The 22547-nt window shown below is 38.9% G+C and overlaps 1 protein-coding gene across 12 annotated transcripts in view; it reads left to right on the top strand.

Moving 5' to 3' along the window:
* Positions 1-22547, top strand: part of PEX5L (peroxisomal biogenesis factor 5 like) — a 319912-nt gene that overhangs the window by 248976 nt on the left and 48389 nt on the right. For all 12 annotated transcript variants that reach the window (XM_070791517.1, XM_070791492.1, XM_070791531.1 and 9 more), the window contains 2 exons: positions 16869-16985; positions 19189-19332. In XM_070791517.1, the coding sequence (XP_070647618.1) occupies positions 16869-16985; positions 19189-19332 (261 nt within the window). The remainder of the gene's footprint in view (positions 1-16868; positions 16986-19188; positions 19333-22547) is intronic.

The following is a 22547-nucleotide window of genomic DNA, read 5'->3' on the forward strand; positions in this document are numbered from 1 at the left end:
GTTCTGCAAGGGCGTTCATTTACAAATGAATAAGCTAAAAGCCCTTTCAGAAATGACCCTTGCCCATTTGGACAACAGGCTTTGTTCATTGTGTTTAATGCTCCATTCCTCTTTGCCACTTGCCAGGTGAAAAAGAATAGAAACCAAAGAACAGGAAACTCTTTAGTTTCTGTTAGAAATGGCTCTTGGTTGCTTCTGACACCCTGTTCAAGCCTTTTATTCCATTATTTCCAGCCTCCTATATCTGTTCTTCTTCAATTTTTCATCCCCATGTTTCTGCAGCTAACAGGCTGGCATGTAGCTTGGTGAGAGCCTCAGGCTGTCTGCCCAGGTGTCTGCCAACACTGGCAGTGATGGTCGACTCCATTATACAGGGAAGCATGTCTAACCCAGAGGCAACTGGAAAATCTCTGTTGAATGCTAGTACAAACATTTTTGTTTTCCAGCACTTCTGAACCACACACTTTACAATTTGTGGGATAGCATCCTCTCTACCCTGGGAAATACTTGTTTTCATTTACAAGTGTAAAATAACATTAATTGCCAATTCCATAGTATTTATATGTTACAAATTCTAAGCACTTTACATACATTGCTTCACTTAATCCACACAATCTAAGAGACCGTTTACATTTTATAGACCAAGAAACTGAGTTAAAGAGGTGAGATAGGTTGCCTGCCTCTACCTGATGCCAAAGTGTGTCTGTTTTCCTTCCCTATCCTGTTTAGGTTGAGAAAGGTGTATACATGGCAGATCTGTTTATTATCTCATAGAGATTTTATTAATTTTGAACCTTCCTGTTTGACTCCAGAAGTCAATTCATTAATAACACTGCAAGCAAAGACTTGCAAGAGACCATAGGATTTGTAAGAGACCATAGGGTTCATTAGGTCAAACTGACCTGTGAATCATGTGTAGAGCACCCCTCACATTGGTCATTGTGTCTGAAAATTTCTAATGCTGGGGAACCCATCCCTCTGAAGAAGCAGCAGCACATTTTCAAGCAACTTCATGTGTTTGATAAAAATCTTTCCCCTTGGAACTGCCATTCATTCACCCTAATTCTGCTATCTGCAAAAACAAGATTCTGTGCTCAGCATCCCCTGAGCCTTGCTTTAAACAGGTGAATTGCTTTGTAAACAGGCTCACTCCCACTCAAACACTCTTGCTTGAAGAGACTCCACTTTGTCAAGGACCCTCACACTATGTGGGACACCAAAGGCTGTACCCAGAGCTCAAACTAACTTTGACCAGACAAAATTCTATCCTATCTCTTGGACCTGAGATTATCATACTGAGTGAAGTACATCAGAAAAAGACATATATCACATGATATCACTTATATGTGGAATCTAAAAAATTATGAAAATGATCTTGTATATAAAACAGAAACAGACTCAGACATAGAAAACAAACTGATAGTTACCAAAGGGGGAAAGAGCAGGAGGGATAAATTGGGAATTTGGGATTAACATGTACACACTACTGTATGTAAAATAATCAACAAGGACCTACTGTATAGCACAGGCAACTCTACTCAATAGTTTGTAATAACTTACAAGAGAAAAGGATCTGAAAAAATAGGTATGTGTGTATGTAGTACTGAATCATTTTGCTGTGCACCTGAAATTAACACAATATTGTAATTCAACTGTATTTGAAATTTTTTTTAATTTATTTTTTAAAAATTCTATGTTTGATCAGGGTGCTGCACATCTTTTTTAATTATTTGTAATTGAAGGATAATTGCTTTACAATATTGGTTTGATTTCTGCCATACATCAACATGAATTCGCTATAGATGTACATATGTCCCCTCCCTCTTGAACCTACCTCCCACCTCCCACCTTTCCCACCCTTTCTAGGTTGTTACAAAGCCCCAGTTTGTGTTCTCTAAGTCATACAGCAGATTACCATTTGCTATCTGTAAATGGCAACCCACTCCAGTACTCTTGCCTGGAGAATCCCATGGAGGGAAGAGCCTGGTAGGCTACAGTCCACGGGGTCGCAAAGAGTCGGACACGACTGAGCTACTTCACTTACACATGGTAGTATATATGCTTCCATGGTACTTTCTCCATCTCACCCTCTCCTTCCTCCTCCTGCCCGTATCCATAAGTCTGTTCTCTAAGTCTGCATCTCCATTGCTGCCCTGCAAATAGCTTCATCAGTACTATCTTTCTAGATTCCATATATATGCATTAATATACAATATTTCTCTTTCTGATTAATTTTACTCTGTATAATAGGCTCTGGGTTCATCCACTTCATTAGAACTGACTCAAATGCATTCCTTCTTATGGCTGAGTAGTATTCCATTATGTAAATGTACCATAGCTTCTTTATCCATTCATCCGTCAGTGGACATCTGGGATGCTTCTATGTCCTAGCTATTGTAAACAGTGTTGCAACATTGGGATACGTGTGTCTTTTTCAGTTTTGGTTTCCGCAGGGTATATGCCTAGAAGTGGTACTGCTGGATTGTTCAGTTCAGTTGCTCAGTCGTGTCTGAAACTTTTCGACCCCATGAACCGCAGCACGCCAGGCCTCCCTGTCCATAACCAACTCCCAGAGTCCACATGACCCATGTCCATCGGGTCGGTGATGCCATCCAACCATCTCATCCTCTCACCCCTTCTCCTCCTGCCCTCAATCTTTCCCCAAAGATTTTTTTCCCACTTTTTGATTGAGTTGTTTGTTTTTCTGGTATTGAGTTGTGTGAGTTGCTTATATATTTTGGAAATTAATCCTTTGCCAGTGGTTTTATCAGAGAAGGCAATGGCACCCCACTCCAGTACTGTTGCCTGGAAAATCCCATGGACGGAGGAGCCTGGTCGGCTGCAGTCCATGGGGTCGCTGAGGGTCGGACACAACTGAGCGACTTCACTTTCACTTTCATGCATTGGAGAAGGAAATGGCAACCCACTCCAGTGTTCTTGCCTGGAGAATCCCAGTGACGGGGGAGCCTGGTGGGCTGCCATGTCCAGGGTCGCACAGAGTCGGACACGATTGAAGTGACAGCAGCAGCAGCAGCAGCAGCAGTGGTTTTATTTGCTATTATTTTGTCCCATTCTGAGGGCTGTCTTTTCACCTTGTTTATAGTTTCCTTTGCTGTGCTAAAGCTTTTAAGTTTAAGTAGGTCCCACTTGTTTATTTTTATTTCCATTATTCTAGGAGGTGGGTCATAGAGGATCTTGTTATGATTTATGTCATACTGTGTTCTGCCTACATTTTCTTCTGAGAGTTTTATGTTTCCGATCTTACATTTAGGTCTTTAAGCCATTTTGAGTTTATCTTTGTGTATGGTATTAGGAAGTGTTCTAATTTCATTCTTTTACACGTAGTTTTCCAGTTCTCCCAGGGCCATTATTGAAAAGACTGTCTTTTTCCCATTGTATATTCTTGCCTCCTTTTTCAAAGATAACTTGCCCATAGAATCATGGGTTTATCTCTGGGCTTTCTATTTTGTTCCACTGGTCTATATTTCTGCTTTTGGCCAGTATCATACTGTCTTGATGACTGTAGCTTTGTAGTATAGTCCAAAATCAGGTAAGTTGATTCCTCCAGCTCCATTCTTCTTTATCAAGATTGCGTTGGCTATTCAAGGTCTTTTGTGTTTCCAAAATTGTGAAATTTTTTGTTCTAGTTCTGTGAAAAATGCCATCGGTAACTTGATAAGGATTGTATTGAAACTGTAGATTGCATTTGATAGTATAGTCATTTTCACAATGTTAATTCTTCCAACCCAGGAGCATGGACATCTCTCCATTTGTTTATGTCATCTTTGATTTCTTTCATCAGTGTCTTGTAGTTTCTGTATACAGCTCTTTTGTCTCCTTAGGTAGATTTATTCATAGGCATTTTATTCTTTTTGTTGCAATGGTAAATGGGACTGATTCCTTAATTTCTCTTTCTGATTTTTCATTGTTAGTATATAGGAATGCAAGTGATTTCTGTGTACTGATTTTGTATCCTGTGACTTTACTAAATTCCCTGATTAGTTCTTGTAGTTTTCTGATGGTGTCCTTAGGGTTTTCTGTGTACAGTATCATGTTACCTGCAAATAGAGTTTTACTTCTTCCTTTCCAATCTGGATTTCTTTTCTTTCTTTTTGTTCTCTGATTTCCATAACTAGGACTTCCAAAGCTATGTTGAATGATAGTGGCAAGAGTGGGCACCTTGACTTGTTCCTGATCTTAGAGGGAATGCTTTCAGTTTCTCACCTTTGAGAATATTGTTTGCTGTGGGTTTGTTGTCTATGGCCTTTATTATGTTAAGGTAGGTTCCTTCTGTGCCCATTTTTTTAAGAGTTTTTACCATAAATGGGTGCTGAATTTTATCAAAAGCTTTCTTTGCATCTATTGAGATTATCAGATGGTTTTATCTTTCAATTTGCTAATATGGTGTATCACATTGATTGATTTGTATGTATTGAAGAATCCTTGCATCCCTGGAATAAACTTGACTTGATCATAGTGTGTGATCTTTTTAGTGTGATGTTGAATTCTGTTTGCTGGAATTTTGTTGAGGATTTTTGCATCTATTTTCATAAGTGATATTGGCCTATAATTTCCTTTTTCTGTGATACCTTTATTTGGTTTTGGTATCAGGGTGATGGTGGCCTCATAAAGTGAGTTTGGAAGTGTTCCTTCCTCTGCAATTTTTTTGAAGTTTCAGAAGGATAGGCGTTTGTTCTTCTCTAAATGTTTGCTAGAATTCACCTGTGCTGCACTCTTTAATTGCAGCCTCAGGCTGAATATGTTCTTTGGGCAGCCATACGGAATCTTCAACTAATATTACCTGTAAGTCAACAAGTGATGTGAGTGGGGACATTTCAGCAACTCTTCGCCAGCCTGGGCTATGAGATCCAGGACAATGAGGTCCCTAGCTCATCTGTACACAATTTCACTTCAATGAAAATTTATCATGGCAAATACTTTATCCAAACTTGCACAGTGATTTTCTTTCTCTTCCTTACAAGGGATACTTTCTTTTCTTTTGTATATGCAGAATGAGATGTTTGATTGATGGTTCTTTTAAGTTTTGATCCAGTGACAGTTAATCAATTTCTAAAGAGGCAAAAAAAGAGTCAGACTCCTAACAGGCAGAATTGACACATAATCTCACCTCAATCAATTCCTTCATGACACAACCCCAGGATCTTTATAATCAACAATTGTGTTTGACTGCAAAGTGGAAAGTTACTCTATTTCAACTCGAGAATGACCAAAATAGACTGGTGAATGAGAGCTGATAATATGCTGCTATCCCTTAAAATTCCCTGGTTCTAAGTTAAATTGCTTATTTCCTTATTCTTTATATTTTAATTACTATTTAATTTTATCATGGTTCTTAGGAATTTTTGTTTGCTAGTTTTATAATAAAAAAGTGAAAAGAAAATGTCAAGTATATTTTTAGAGAAATATTTTAAAGTACAGTTTTTGGAGATCAGTGAACAGACTAGAAGCCCCCTTCCAAAAAATAATAATAATGATGATTCTGGACTAAGATCTCCCTCCCCCCTTATTCTTCTGAGTCAGTCTGTACAGACAAAGAAACCTGAGTTATTTTAGAATGAACCCAGTCTTCTCACTTTACAAATGACAAAAGATAATGTACAGATAAGTATAAATGACTTCTCAAGTTCACAAGGATAATGGCAGCTTCTAGCACACAGCTCTCTTTTTCCAAACCACTGATCCAGAATATTCTTATTGGAATTCAGTGAGGTAAGAGATTGCTCTAGTGTAGGGTTTTGGGGGAAAACATCACGGAGGAATTGAAACTGAAAAGATGGAAGTTTGGGGGTTTGTTTGTTTACACCAGAACGTCTTTATTCATTCATCTGTTTGGACACAAATTGTATGCATATCTTAACTATTCTAAATAGTGCTGCAGTGAACACAGGGGTACACATATCTTTTCAAGTTAGTGTTTTCATTTCCTTTAGATAAATACCCAGATATGAAATTTCTGAATTATAGAATAGTTCTGGGCTTCCCTGGTAGCTCATCTGGTAAAGAATCTACCTGCAATGCAGAAGACCCTGGTTCGATTCCTGAGTCAGGAAGATCCCCTGGAGGAGGCCGTGGCAACCCACTTGAGTATTCTTGCCTGGAGAATCCCCATGGACAGAGGAGCCTGGGAAGCTACAGTCCATGGGGTCGCAAAGAGTCGGACATGACTAAGCACAGCACAGAATGGTTCTATTTTTAATTTTTTTAAGGAAATTTCATACAGTTTTATAGTGGATGCATCAATTTACATTTCCAATAGTTTCCTCTTCCCCACATCCTCACCAGCACTTGTTATTTCTTGCCTTTTGATAATAGCCATTCTGACAAGTGTGTTTTTGATTTTTCATTTCACTGAATAAGTGATGCTGAGCACCTTTCCACATTAGCCATCTGTATGTATTCTCTGAAAAAAATATCTGTTCAGATTCTCTGCCTATTTTTTAATTGATTATTTGGTTTTTGCTATTGAATTGAGTTAATTTTTTATACAAATTTTTTTAACTGGAGGATAATTGCTTTACAATGCTGTGTTGGTTTCTGCCATATAACAATGTGAATCAGCCTTAAGTATACATATATCCTCTCCCTCTTGAGCCTCCCTTTCACACCCTCATCCAACCCCTCTCCATCTAGAGCATCAGGGTGAGCTCCCGGTGTTATACAAGTTCCCACTATCTATTTTACACATGGTGATGTATGTATTTCAGTGCTAATCTCCCAGTTCGTCCCACCCTCTTCTTCCCCTTGCTGTGTCCACAAGTCCATTCTGTATGTTTTTGTTTCTAGTCCTGCCCTGCAAATAGGTTCGTCAGTACCATTTTTCAAGATTCCATATATATGCGTTAATATATGATATATGTTTTTTTCTGACTTGCTTCACTCTGTATAACAGGCTCTAGGTTCATCTGTCTCTGTTCAACCTACTCAAATTCATTCCTTTTTATGGCTGAGTAATATCCCATTGTATATATGTACCACAACTTCTTTATCCACTCATCTCTCCATGGACACCTAGGTTGGATGGAAGCTGTTTTAAGAAAATCTTACTTTTTCACTAAAATAACACATGCTAGCAATAGAAGATATGGTAAATGCTAAAAAGTGCAAGGAAAGGTTTTGGGGCAAATTCCTCATAATCCCAACCCATGAACTGTAGGTACATTTCTCTAGCCTTATTTTTCTTTTCCCCTCACACATTACTTGCTGTTTTCTATCATTGTGACCATACTATACAACAAGGAACATTATAACTCAAGGCCTATCCCATGTTGTAATAAATTCTTCATAAGTACTATTTTAATTGCTATGTAACAGTCCATTTTTGCAATAGTCTTCTTAACCTTGCTCTTATTTTTGAATAATTGGGTAGAAAAGCAAGACTTAAATAGAGAGGAAAAGCATCTAAGAGAGAATATGTATATACAGAAATTAAACACCAGCATACTCACAGAAGTGCATTTGAACTTTGAGGTTGTGGGTGATTTTTGTTTCATTCTTTATATTTTTCTCAAAGGTACAAAAGCACTTGTAAGCACACCTACTTTTACTGAACATTTACCATGTGCTTTATGCCACAGATACACTTTCTCATTTGGTCCTTATAGTGACTAACCAAGACCACTAGTCTATATTCATTTTAAGGATAAGGAAAATGAGATCTGGAGATATTACGGGACTTGTAGAACTGTGGTGTTGGAGAAGACTCTTGAGAGTCCCTTGGACTGCAAGGAGATCCAACCAGTCCATTCTGAAGGAGATCAGCCCTGGGATTTCTTTGGAAGGAATGATGCTAAAGCTGAAACTCCAGGACTTTGGCCACCTCATGCAAAGAGTTGACTCATTGGAAAAGACTCTGATGCTGGGAGGGATTGGGGACAGGAGGAGAAGGGGATGACAGAGGATGAGATGGCTGGATGGCATCACTGACTCGATGGACGTGAGTCTGAGTGAACTCCGGGAGTTGGTGATGGACAGGGAGGCCTGGCGTGCTATGATTCATGGGATCACAAAGAGTCGGACATGACTGAGCGACTGAACTGAACTGAACTGTAGAAGGTCAGCTATAGAGCCAGAATTTGTTTCTAACCACCATACTGCATATCCCAAGTTTGTAGTAAAATACCATTGTTATCATCAGAAAACTATTTTTAAAATGAAAATGGATTGCTAACAATAGCTTGTTTCTGGTGTGAGCATATAATTTATTACCTGTAGCGTATAAAAAGTAATCTACCAGCATCCCAGAACAGCTGACAAAATCATCAATACATAAAATCCCCTCAGTCATGTCTAAAATATTTAAAATTCAAACGTGTTTGAGGTTTCTCTGAAATTGATTAGGAATGAAAAAAAGAGGCAGTGTTAATTGCAGTTACCAGAATGAAGTCTGGATTCTGAGACTGGATGAAAATTGATTGTGCTAAAAGTAGTCTTCTGTAATTAAATGAAACTGTGTGGTGCACTTTAATTAGTCAGCAGAACTTATTCTAAGTGGTAACAGTCAGTCCTGGTGTACCTCATTAAATTAGGTCCTGACAGCCCCACCTCAACTGAGGTTCTCTTTCCACAGCAATTTTATGCATCTACTGCTCTAATTTGAAACTGCAGGAAAGGTGACTTTTGTAATTTAGAAGTACACCTTACAAAATCTTCCTCATTCTTTCATTCAAAAGACTTTTAATAGCTTTAGATGCCAAGGAGTCTCACTAGGGGAACTTAACTGCCTTAGAAAATACTTGAAGTCATTGGCACTTCACACCACCCATCAGGGGGCTCGGGAGAGTCAGTAAACATTATAAAATTCACTTGATAGATTTCTGTTTGTTTCTATTCAGACAAGCTGAACCTGCATCTTTAAAAGCCTATTCAAGAAAATGAGTCCCTTCAGTTGAAAATGAAACCTTCAGTGCAGGTTTCATGGTATTTTAAAAAGGAAAGATAATTTTTATCATTTTTTAACCTTTTTTAAATTATAAAAGCAATGCATACTCATAGAAAATTCAGGAAGTACAAAGAGCATAAAGAAGCAGGGAAAACATCACCCATCAGCCCTTCACTCAAAAACAGTTTACTCTTTTTTTTTTTTAATTTTTAATTGGAGGATAATCACTTTACGATGTTGTGTTGGTTTCTGCCATACAACAGAGTGAATCAGTCATAAGTATACATATGTCACCTCCCCCCTACTCCCTGCTCCATCCTACCCCTCTGGGTTGTCATAGAGCACCAGCTTGAGCTTCCTGTGTTATACAGCAACTTCCCACTAGCCATCTATTTCACATGTGGTAATGTATATGTTCCAATGCTATTCTCTCAGTTTCTCCCACCATCTCCTTCCCCTGTTGTGTCTACCAGTCTGTTCTCGATGTCTGCATCTCTATTCCTGCCCCACAGATAGGTCCCTCAGTACCATTTTTCTAAATTCTGTATATATGCATTGATATACAAAATGTGTTTTCCTGACTTCATTCTGTGTAACAGGCTCTAGGTTCATCCACCTCACTAGAACTGACTCAAATTTGTTCCTTTTTATGGCTGAGTAATATTCCATTGTGTGTGTGTATGTGTGTATAAAATATCACAACTTCTTTATCCATTCATCTGTTGATAGACATCTAGGTTGCTTCCATTTCCTGGCTATTGTAAATAGTGCTGCAGTGAACATTGGGATACATATGTCATTTTGAATTGTGATTTTCTCATGGTATATGCCCAGTAATGGAACTGCTGGGTCATTTGGTATTTTGGGGGGCTTCCCTGGTGGCTCAGATGGTAAAGAATCTGCCTGCAATGCAGGAGACCAGGTTTGATCCCTGGGTCAGGAAGATCCCCTGGAGAAGGGCATGGCAACCCACTCCAGTATTCTTGCCTGGAGAATCCCATGGACAGAAGAGCCTGGCGGGCTACAGTCCATAAGGTCACACAGAACTGGACATGACTGAAGTGACTTAGCATGCATGCATTGGTAGTTTTATTCCTAGTTTTTTAAGGAATCTCCATACTGTTCTCCATAGTGGCTGTACCAATCTACATTCGCATCAACTGTGCAAGAGGGTTCCCTTTTCTCCATACCGTCTCCAGCTTGTATTGTTTGTAGATATTTTTTTTGCTGATGGTCATTTTGACCAATGTGAGGTGATACCTCATTGTAATTTTGATTTGCATTTCTCTAATAATGAGTGATGTTGCGCATTTTTCATGTGTTTATTGGCCATCTGTATGAAAGACAGATTACTTTTAACATGGCAGGATATTTCCTTCTAGTCTTTTATCTAGCTGTTATATAACTGAGATCATTCTGTTTGCACAATTTGGTGTTCTACCAGAAAGGCTCATTGAAAGAGCCATTTTGAATTTTATTCCTAACCTTAACCTGAATAACTGGTGGCCATTCCGTGGACTTCTAGCATATCAGATATGCATTACCAAGATGCCTGCTGTCCTGAGCCTTTGTTGAGGGGAAATCCTCTACTGTTGGGACAGAACCCATATCTGTGGTAGAAATGAGTATTCTGGACATAGTAAAGAAGAAATGCTGTTTACTTAGTAGCCTGGGATTAATCACACTGGGCTGGCCCTTTTTCCCTGCATGTTTATATTCAGAAGAAATACGCTTTGAATATCATTTAGAGCAAGTTTGAAGACGAGGTCTCACCCCTGAACAACCACTACCCAGGAATGAGGGTGGAGTAGAGGGTGAAAAAAAACCATATGATTATCTCAATAGATGCAGAGAAAGCCTTTGACAAAATTCAATATCCATTTGTGATAAAAACTCTCCAGAAAGCAGGAATAGAAGGAACATACCTCAACATAATAAAAGCTATATATGACAAACCCACAGCAAACATTATCCTCAATGGTGAAAAGTTGAAAGCATTTCCTCTAAAGTCAGGAACAAGACAAGGGTGCCCACTTTCACCATTACTATTCAACATAGTTTTGGAAGTTTTGGCCACAGCAATCAGAGCAGAAAAAGAGATAAAAGGAATCCAAATTGGAAAAGAAGAAGTAAAACTCACTATTTGCAGATGACATGATCCTGTACATAGAAAACCCTAAAGACTCCACCAGAAAATTACTAGAACTAATCAATGATTATAGTAAAGTTGCAGGATATAAAATCAACACACAGAAATCCCTTGCATTCCTATACACTAATAATGAGAAAACAGAAAGAGAAATTAAGGAAACAATTCCATTCACCATTGCAACAGAAAGAATAAAATACTTAGGAATATATCTACCTAAAGAAACTAAAGACCTATATATAGAAAACTATAAAACACTGGTGAAAGAAATCAAAGAGGACACTAATAGATGGAGAAATATACCATGTTCATGGATTGGAAGAATCAATATAGTGAAAATGAGTATACTACCCAAAGCAATTTATAGATTCAATGCAATCCCTATCAAGCTACCGACAGTATTCTTCACAGAGCTAGAACAAATAATTTCACAATTTGTATGGAAATACAAAAAACCTCGAATAGCCAAAGCTATCTTGAGAAAGAAGAATGGAACTGGAGGAATCAACCTACCTGACTTCAGGCTCTACTACAAAGCCACAGTTATCAAGACAGCATGGTACTGGCACAAAGACAGAAATATAGATCAATGGAACAAACTAGAAAGCCCAGAGATAAATCCACACACATACGGACACCTTATCTTTGACAAAGGAGGCAAGAACATACAATGGATTAAAGACAATCTCTTTAACAAGTGGTGCTGGGAAATCTGGTCAACCACTTGTAAAAGAATGAAACTAGACCACTTTCTAACACCATACACAAAAATAAAATGGATTAAAGATCTAAACGTAAGACCAGAAACTATAAAACTCCTAGAGGAGAACGTACGCAAAACACTCTCTGACATACATCACAGCAGGATCCTCTATGACCCACCTCCCAGAATATTGGAAATAAAAGCAAAAATAAACAAATGGGACCTAATTAAACTTAAAAGCTTCTGCACATCAAAGGAAACTATTAGCAAGGTGAAAAGGCAGCCTTCAGAATGGGAGAAAATAATAGCAAATGAAGCAACTGACAAACAACTAATCTCAAAAATATACAAGCAACTCCTATAGCTCAACTCCAGAAAAAGAAGTGACCCAATCAAAAAATGGGCCAAAGAACTAAATAGACATTTCTCCAAAGAAGACATACAGATGGCTAACAAACACATGAAAAGATGCTCAACATCACTCATTATCAGAGAAATGCAAATCAAAACCACTATGAGGTACCATTTCACGCCAGTCAGAATGGCTGCGATCCAAAAGTCGACAAGCAATAAATGCTGGAGAGGGTGTGGAGAAAAGGGAACCCTCTTACACTGTTGGTGGGAATGCAAACTAGTACAGCCACTATGGAGAACAGTGTGGAGATTCCTTAAAAAACTGGAAATAGAACTGCCTTATGATCCAGCAATCCCACTGCTGGGCATACACACTGAGGAAACCAGAAGGGAAAGAGACACATGTACCCCAATGTTCATCGCAGCACTGTTTATAATAGCCAGGACATGGAAGCAACCTAGATGTCCATCAGCAAATGAATGGATAAGAAAGCAGTGGTACATATACACAATGGAGTATTACTCAGCCATTAAAAAGAATACATTTGAATCAGTTCTAATGAGGTGGATGAAACTGGAGCCTATTATACAGAGTGAAGTAAGCCAGAAAGAAAAACACCAATACAGTATACTAACGCATATATATGGAATTTAGAAAGATGGTAACAATAACCCTGTGTACGAGACAGCAAAAGAGACACTGATGTGTAGAACAGTCTTATGGACTCTGTTGGAGAGGGAGAGGGTGGGAAGATTTGGGAGAATGGCATTGAAACATGTAAAATATCATGTATGAAACGAGTTGCCAGTCCAGGTTCGATGCACAATACTGGATGCTTGGGGCTGGTGCACTGGGACGACCCAGAGGGATGGTATGGGGAGGGAGAAGGGTTCAGGATGGGGAACACATGTATACCTGTGGCGGATTCATTTCGATATTTGGCAAAACTAATACAATATTGTAAAGTTTAAAAATAAAATTAAAAAAAAAAAAAGATGAAGAGCAACCTTTGATGGGATGTCAGCAAGTCACAGGTTTAGAATCATAGAAACTGAGATTTGCAAAGAAATTGGACCTCAGTTCCAAACTCTGATGTTCAAGTAGTACCCATTTCACTGTTTTCTTTAAGGAAAATAGTGGTTTCCAAGCAGGTCACTTAGTCTCAGTCACCAAATATGGAATGCTTATGTGGTGCCAAAAAACAAGGACAGAGTCTCCACCTTCCTATCTATCATGCTAACTGCTAACAACCAACCAAGCCCCAAAGGGTTGATCCAAGTCCAGTTTGTATCTCTTTCTCTGTCATGTGGGGATCTGAGTTCCTAGCACACCCTGTCTCATTCTCTTGGAGGTAAGGCCAGTTTGTCTGGGAAATCCTTAAAAGCTAAGCATCATTTCCCACTTATCTCAGAACCCACGAACTTCCTTCTCCTTTCCTGTCCCTGGAAATCTCCCCTCCTCTCTTAAGGTCTTTAAGATACTTGTCCCCTTTTCCTCCCTCAAGTACTCTCTTCAGAAGTACTGAACACCTCAGTACTCTCTTCAGGCTTAGTAAAATAGAAGCCAACCAGGGACAGATCTTGCAGAAACTGTCTGCTTCAGTCCCCTGAAGTAAGGGAGAGCAAATGGCCTGGTTTCCCCTTGGGAACACATAAAGGAAAGTTATAAAGAGGAAAAACACAGTGTTATTTTTTGAAAAATCATCCTGCTGTAGAAGACCTTGAAGATTCAGTCGAGTTCACACCCAAAGCTAGTCTCCTTCATTCTTTAGCACCAGGAGGACACCTTTGCCATAATGTGATGAGTACAGGCCTAGAAACCAGACTGTGGTTCAGAACCTGTGTAATCCTAGCTTTCTGACCATAACCCTCTAGGCTGAGTTTTCTCCTAGCACAGAGCTTGGCACAGAGTAGGATAAACCACTGTTGCTTTCTGTGCCTATGGCCGGCTGCTTCCCAAGCCACTGCCCAACCAGTCCTAAAGGAGCTACTCTAATTCTTCACTGTTATTGTTCAGTGACTCAGTCCCGTCTGACTTGTGACTCATGGACTACAGAATGCCAGGCTTGCCTGTCCTTCACTATCTCCTGGAGTTTGCTCAAACTCATGCCCATTGAGTCGATGATGCCATAATACCATATCATCCTCTGTTGCCCTCTTCTCTTGCCCTCGGTCTTTCCCAGCATCAGGGTCTTTTCCAATGAGTCGGCTGATCGAATAGGCTGGCCAAAGTATTAGAGCTTCAGCAATAGTTTTTCCAAGGAATATTCAGGGTTGATTTTCTTTAGGATTGACTGGTTTGATCTCCTTGCAGTCCAAGGGACTCTCTAGAGTCTTCTCCAATAGCACAGTTCAAAAGCATTCATTCTTCGGCACTCAGCCTTGTTTATGGTCCAACTCTCACATCCATACGTGACTTCTGGAAAAACCATAGCTTCAACTATACGGACCTTTGTCAGCAGAGTGATGTCTCTGTTTTTTAATACAGTGTCTAGGTTTGTCATCGCTTTTCTTCCAAGGAGCAAGCATCTTTTAATTTCATGGCTGCAGTCACCATCTGCAGTGATTTTGGAGCTCAAGAAAATAAAGTCTGTCACTGTTTCCATTGTTTCCCCATTTATTTGCCATGAAGTGATGGGACTTGATGCCATGATCTTCGTTTTTTGAATGTTGAGTTTTAAGCCAGCTTTTTCACCCTCCTCTTTCACCTTCATCAAGAGGTTCTTTAGTTCTTCTTTACTTTCTGCCACTAATGTGGTTATCATCTGCATATCTGAGGTTATTGATATTTCTCCTACTAGTCTTGATTCCAGCTTGTGGTTCATCCAGACTGGCATTTCGCATGATGCACTCTGCATAGAATTTAAGTAAGCAGACTGACAATATACAGCTTTGACTTACTCCTTTCCCAATTTTGAACCAGTCCAGTATTCCATGTCCAGTTCTAATTGTTGCTTCTTGACCTGCTTATGGGTTTCTCAGGAGGTAGGTAAGGTGATCTGGTAGTCCCATCTCTTTAATTTTCCAGTTTATTGTGATCCACACTTAGGGTTTAGTATAGTCAGTGAAGCAGAATTTTATGTTTTTCTGGAATTCTCTTGCTTTTTCCTATGATCCAACAGGTGTTGGCAATTTGATCTCTGGCTCCTCTGCGTCTTCAAAACTCAGCTTGTACATCTGAAATTCTTGGTTCATCCACTGCTGAAGCCTAGCTTGAAGGATTTTTAAACTAGCTTGAAGGACTTTTAAGCTAGCATGTGAAATGAGCAAAATTGTATGGTAGTTTGAACATTCTTTGGCATTGTCCTTCTTTGGGATTGGAATGAAAGCTGACCTTTTCCAGTCCTGTGGCCATCGCTGAGTTTTCCAAATTAGCTGGCATATTGAGTGCAGCACTTTAACAGCATCATCTTTTAAGTTTTGAATTTGAAATAGCTGAGCTGAAATTCCATCACCTCCACTAGCTTTGTTTGTAGTGATGCTTCCTAAGGCCCACTTGACTTCACACTTCAGGATATCTGGCTCTAGGTGAATAGCCACACCGTCATGATTGTCCGGGTCATTAAGACCTTTTTTGTATAGTTCTGTGTATTCTTGCCAGTTCTTCCTAATACCATCTGCTTCTGTTAGGTCCTTACTTTTTCTATCCTTTATTGTGCCCATCTTTCCATGAAATGTTCCCTTAGTATGTCTAATCTTCTTGAAGAGATCTCTAATCTTTCCCATTCTATTGTTTTCCTCTACTTATTTGCATTGTTCACTTAGAAAGGCTTTCTTATCTTTCCTTGCTATTCTCTGGAACTCTGCAATCAGTTGGGTATATTTTTCCCTTTCTCCTTTGCATTTCACTTCTCTTCTTTTCTCAGGTATTTGTAAAACTTCCTCACACAACCATTTTACCTTCTTGCATTTCTTTTTCTTGAGGATGGTTTTGCTCACCGCCTACCGTACAGTGTGACAAAGCTCTGTCCATAGTTCTTCAGGCACTGTATCAGATCTAATCCCTTGAATCTATTTGTCCCTTCCACTGTAGAATCATAAGGGATTTAATTAGGTCATACCTGAATGGGCCTCGTGGTTTTCCCTACTTTCTTCAGCTTAAGTCTGAATTTTATAATAAGGAGCTCATCACCTGAGCCACAGTCAGGTGGCTTATTTTTGCTGACTGTATCGAGCTTCTCCATCTTTGGCTGCAAAGAATATAATCAGTCTGATTTCAGTACTGACCATTAGTGATGGTCATGAGAGTTGTCTCTTTTGTTCTTGGAAGAGAATTTCCTATGACTAGCACATTCTCTTGGCAAAACTCTGTTAGCCTTTGCCTTGCTTCATTTTGTTCTCCAAGGCCAAACTTGCCTGTTACTCCAGGTATCTCTTGACTTCCTACTTCTGCATTCCAATCTCATTGCCTAGCAGCAACTCTAGCAGAGGCTGCCCTTCCCAAAATGTGTGTCAGGTACCCACACTTAAAACTATTCAAATAATGGATTTTTAGCTGAATTTGGTTTTATATGATCCTGGTTCTTCAGGTGGTAACTATGTTTCTCCCAGAGAAAAATCACAGCTACTACTCTTTGACACCTTGAGTGCTGAGTGCCCTCCAGAAGCTCTTCAACCATGAGTGTCATTGGATGTGGCCAATTTGAACACTTTATTCCTCCCCAGAAGTCATTTTATCTGTGAGAAAAACTGTCTCTTGGAAATAAACCAAATGATATAGCGTGTTCTTAAATCCATCTATCTTCATTTCTCCTGTCTTCTAGTCAGATACAGAGTTTTGGGATAAGATGCAAGCAGAATGGGAAGAAATGGCCCGGAGGAACTGGATATCGGAGAACCAGGAAGCCCAGAACCAGGTTACAATCTCAGCCAGTGAGAAGGTGACCATTTCTCATTTTTCAAATGTTGACCAGTTTTCTCATCCTCTTTGGATCACATTTTTATAAATTAGTTGATAACTACTTTGTGGGGGGAAAAATCCAAAAATTAAATAGACTGTTTAATATCAATCTGACCTGGAAGAAATTCTGGTAGATGGAAACAGTGTAATCATGCAATGTGTGAAGGCAGCAAATCTGGAATGGAACACCCTTATTTTTTATCAGTGTTAAGACAGTTTGGCAGCCAACCAGAGCTTGGCCAGTCACTGAACTAACATTGAGGGTTCGTTAGAACAAGAGCTGGGCTAATCCCACAATGCTCAAACCATGTCGATAAGCTGACAAAAGTGATATTAATGGGTGGGAGGTTGAAAAGGGGGGCTTCAGGCTTTATTTCACGGGTAGTCTTTATGCTGCTAGCAAAGAATTCAGTGGAAAAGACACACTTCACACAGCTGGGTCAAGTACCAGGGGGATTCCTCGAGCCCCAGAATATGTGTGAGTACAGTCCACAGCCAGCTAAATTCCCCCGTGAAGCCCCAGTTGCTCTAGGATTTATGCTTTTTTAAATGCCTGGAAAAAAAGAAAACACTGAGAAATCAGTTTAAGTGACTTGAAAGACAGAAAGAGATGGAAAGATAGAATTTTCTTACACAGGGGAAATATATAGAGAGATGTTAATGTTATGGTTCTTTGTGGTAGAGGAATTTTCAGTTTTATTCAATTCTGAATAACTTCCATGATATTTGGTTCCATCCAACAAATTTTACTGTTTACTCAGCCCTAGATACTGGGGACTGAGATGAATAGTCTCTGATTTTAGGGGATTAACAATCTACATAATCATTAAGATGTCTTACTCCTTCCTATTCTCTGTACCACAGTAGGCAAAGCAGTCTCATAAAATCAGATCAACCATCTCATTAAAATCATTAATTTTCCATAAAGAAATTGAAAGTAAGTGAGAAGAGAGAACACCGATGTACAACATCAGTCTCTGGGCTATAACCCATGCACCTGAGCTCCCCCGCCAGGGTCCCACACCCCAACACCACTATATAAGCTGGTCATACCCTATGGATTCTGACAGAGTTTTGTCTTTCTAAACACCTGGGAAGAATGAAGGTCTCCATTTGATGTATTTAAAAACCTTAGTAGCATCATCAACAGACTAGCTTGTTTCTATCAAATTGGTTTTTATGATAGCCTCTGCTACTAAGGTTGCAACAAATAATATCTCTGATACTTCTGATGAGAGTTTATCATGGCATACTTTCTCAAAATCAATTCTGCCTCATATATCAAGGACTCAAAATAGTTCGTGGCCTTTAGCATAATAAATCCTTCTAGAAGTCTATCCAAAGATAATAATCATATTATCAGTCAAAGATTTGAGCATAAGACTTTCACCATAGCTTTATTTATGATAACAACAATAAAAATTGAAACTAACCTGGGTGACCATCAAAAGAGGATTGATTAATTTTTAGCATAACATAAATAATTTTAATAACTAAAATTAAATGGGTCTTAAGCTACAACCTTGCTTTTATAGCATGGACTTGTTTAACTTATATACTCATAGAAAATACTAGAAGATTATTTGTATAATCTGTATTATTTAAATTTTTGCAACAAAAGAAAATCTATAACTTTTAAACATGCATTCTCAACGGAGAGATACAGCCCCACAATGGGATAAAAACTGGTTTGGTAAGTAGAAGGTGAAAAAATATCCTAGATGTTACAATAGTTCATAGCCCTCCAAAGGGCCACTGTATATAAACAGATGTACAGTATGTGGTATTAACATTTCAAGAGAGTGCATGGCAGCATTCCGCAAAAGTTTGTCCTAAAAGTCAATATTTTTAAAATCTTGTGGGTAAATGACTGAAACAAAAAGAACAAAAGAATTATCAGAAGGAAAACAAACTCCAAAATATTAACAGTGATCATATTTAGGTTGCAACATTACAGGTATCTTTTTGTTTCTTTTTATATCATTCAGTAACAAAATAATATCTAACATTTATACCATGAAAATGTACTACAGTCACAATAAGGGAAAAAATAGCAATTTAAACTTCATTGAAATTAATTAAATAAATAAAATTACTTAAATTCAAATTCAGAAAGAACTGATTGAATGTAACAATGAAGAGTTAAATCAATGGATCTGTGTTGGCCCCTCTCTGTGTTATAGGGTTATTACTTTCATACTGAAAACCCTTTCAAAGACTGGCCTGGAGCATTTGAAGAAGGCTTAAAAAGGCTGAAGGAAGGGGACCTGCCAGTCACCATCCTGTTCATGGAGGCAGCAATTCTTCAGGACCCTGGAGATGCAGAGGTATCATTTCCCTTCATCCTGCCAGGCTCACAAAGGGTCTTCATGTGCCAACAAGGGACAGAGGGTAACAGAGAGCTCTACTAGGTGGCATTTCCATCAAGTAAAGTTTCCCAAAGGAGTTAACCTCGCTAAGTCTGATACTCGTTTGTAAGTTACAAAAACCATCTAACCATCTCTGCAGTGTCGACAGTGCCCAAAAATAAAAGGTGGGGACAAGAAATGAAAAACCAAAACTGCCAACCTGGAGGCTCAGCAGTAGTTTTCATGGGGCAGAGCATGGTTTCATCTGGGTCTAGAGCCACACCATATCCCACCCTTGATTTACTCACTTAGCATTTATTCAGCATGTATTATGTCCCAAGAATTGTGCCAGGCATGGGCTAACGGATTGAACAGCTGGGGAAAAAATGGACCAGTTGAAAGGACAGATTTGTGATCTATATGCAAGACAAGTAAATCAATCAGTGCAGTGTAATAAATATGGTGTCAGAGTATGCGCAGGATGCTAGGAGAGCAGAAAGCAAGGGTTATGACCCAGCCTTGCCCTTCAAGTGAATCCAAAGCTGAGTTTTGAAGGAGAGAGAATTAAAAACTGTAAGGAAGTCCAGCTGTTGCGTAGAGGGAATGGTTCATGGGTGGCAGAGAGACAGGAAACACTGGATCCATGGTAAGAGAGGAGGAGACAGGGGCAAGAGAGGAGGCACAAAGAAGTAGCCAGGAGTTGAACTTCATGTTGAAAGCCATGGGGAACCACTGTGGGAGAGGGACATGATCAGATTTGCATGTGAGACAAGCCCCTTTCTATGAGACATGAAAGGTTGTTGGACATGGAGACTGGGAAACCACTGAAGAGGCTTCTGCAGCTTTATCTTGGTTCACTAAGTCTCCCACTTGCCAAGGCCTGTAATAAGATACTGGCAGGTATAAAGGCTTCCTTCTTAGTTTATAATTTTCAGAAAACATCTTATATGGGGATATTCCCAGAGGAACTGCAGAAATTTGTATACAGTGCTGAGAAGGCAGTAGAGAATAGTGGTTAAGCCTCTGGGATCTGCTACCTAACCATGTGGTTCAAATTCCTGCTCTATCACTTATTAGCCATGAGTCATGTGATCTGGAAGGCAGCTATCTCACCACTATACCACCAGCACAGCACAGCAAGCCATGTGGTCTGGGACAAGCTGCTTAAACCCTCTAAGGTTCGGTTCCCTCACATGTAAAATGGACATCACAATTATAACTATCTCATTGGGTACTGTGAGGATTAAGTAAGTTCACAGAAATTAAAGTGCTTAGTTTAGTGCCTGACATGTCAGTATTTAGTCCTCATCATTATTATTGGTTGTACTGAGTTTGTACAGAAAGAACAAATAAATAAATTACTAGTTAAAGCCCCTAGTATCTTGTTACTCAAAATGTTTACAGTGAAATGAGACTGAATTGAGAGTTGAAATTCTGAATCAAAATATTGGAATTTTTAGATCAATCAATTTAGAAAAGAAAGTCATTGCATTAATAAGAAACTACAACCCCTTCAACAAAATAATGCCCTCATACATTTCTAAATGCTGTGTGTTTTCATACATAATATGTCATTTGTCACAGCAGCCCTGGGTAATTAATGGTTACCAGCACACTTGGTAACTAATGGATCCTAGATAAGGACCAGGACTTCTGAATCAATGGAGATCCCAAGGCTAAGATAACTGATGGTCTGTGAATGGTGAAAATGCTACTGCACCCAAAGGCTAGGAAGATGCCCCCAGAAAAAGATTGTTTCATCAATCTTAAGAAGCATCCTAAGATGTATGAAAGGTGAAATCAAAATAGAAGCTGCTCTGAATATATTTAAAGATGTAAGAGAGTCCCCAGTATTCTGGGAGAGAAATACTCAGTACTTTTTTATGAATTTGTATCATATGTGTAATAATAACCCATGAGGGAAAAAACTGATACAATTTTCTCAGCACTTTAAGATGACACTGGGCTTCCCAGGTAGCGCTACTGGTAAAGAACCTGTCTGCTGATTCAGGAGATGTGAGACCCAGGTTCATCCTGGGTCAGGAAGATCCCAGAAGAGGGTGTGGTAACCCACTCCAATACTCTTGCCTGGGAAATCCCATGGACAGAGCAGCCTGGCGGGCTACAGTCCATAGGGTCACAAAGAGTCAGACATGACTGAAGCGACTTACTGGACAGCATGCACACAAGACAACGCTATATGTTTTGATAGAGTTTTGTTTTAAAATGTTCATAGCATTGATTTTCAAAGGTGGGGGTGGGTTATGCAAACCTTTTTAAATCCCTACAACTGATACACCCCAGGCAAATCTGAGGACAGTGTGTGTAATGAGAGGTTTTGTTGATGTACATTGTGCTTGTAATGGTGTGAGAATTACTCTTCTTAAAAGTATATAAGCGGAAATCTTTTATATTAAAAACTTTCATTCCAGATGTGAAAAACATTATCTATTTGAAGATATTCTTTACATTATTGACTTTAGCAAAGGACTAGAAACAACAGAGAGCAGTAGGGGATTAGTTGTGGGAATAATGGGATATCCATTTAACAAAGGAAATTCAAAATTATAGATTTTGAAGGGGATTTTATAAAAACATAAAAGAATTAACAATGTAATACAAAGTGTAAATGTAAGCTATAAAATTATATGTATATTGTATTGCATTTTATATGTGTTTTATGCTTTTTAACTATTGTATTGTGGTGAACACGTGTGACCAGGGAGAGGTTTTTTCCCCTAGTTCCTAAATTTCCTGTTACCTCTTATAGTAACTGCTTGACTTTCATTTATGCAAACTACTTCTATTGTGTACATCTTGAGATTCTTTATTGTAAACTTTCAACTACTTATATTTCTAAATTATTTTTCTACCTCTTTTCTTGATAAATGCATACTTGTATAAATTTATCTTTTGGTTCTAAGATACCTAATATCATGAAACCTCAGAGACAGACTCAAGAGGTTTCCATGGGCCACAGGAGAGGATAAATACTTAGAGTTTGTAACTAATGACAGCGACTCTTGACCTGGATGCCACAAAAGAATTTGAATGAAGAAATGCAGGTGATGTTATAATGTTTCTACCTTTACAAGACCCACATCCAAGTCAGGGTGCTCCGCAGAGAGGGAATTGTCACATGTAAACAAACCAGCTAAAGTACATGATTGACTCTGCTTCCTCTTGCAACGTTG

Source organism: Bos indicus, chromosome 1 (genome assembly GCF_029378745.1).
Source record: "Bos indicus isolate NIAB-ARS_2022 breed Sahiwal x Tharparkar chromosome 1, NIAB-ARS_B.indTharparkar_mat_pri_1.0, whole genome shotgun sequence".
Classification (NCBI taxonomy): domain Eukaryota; kingdom Metazoa; phylum Chordata; class Mammalia; order Artiodactyla; family Bovidae; genus Bos; species Bos indicus.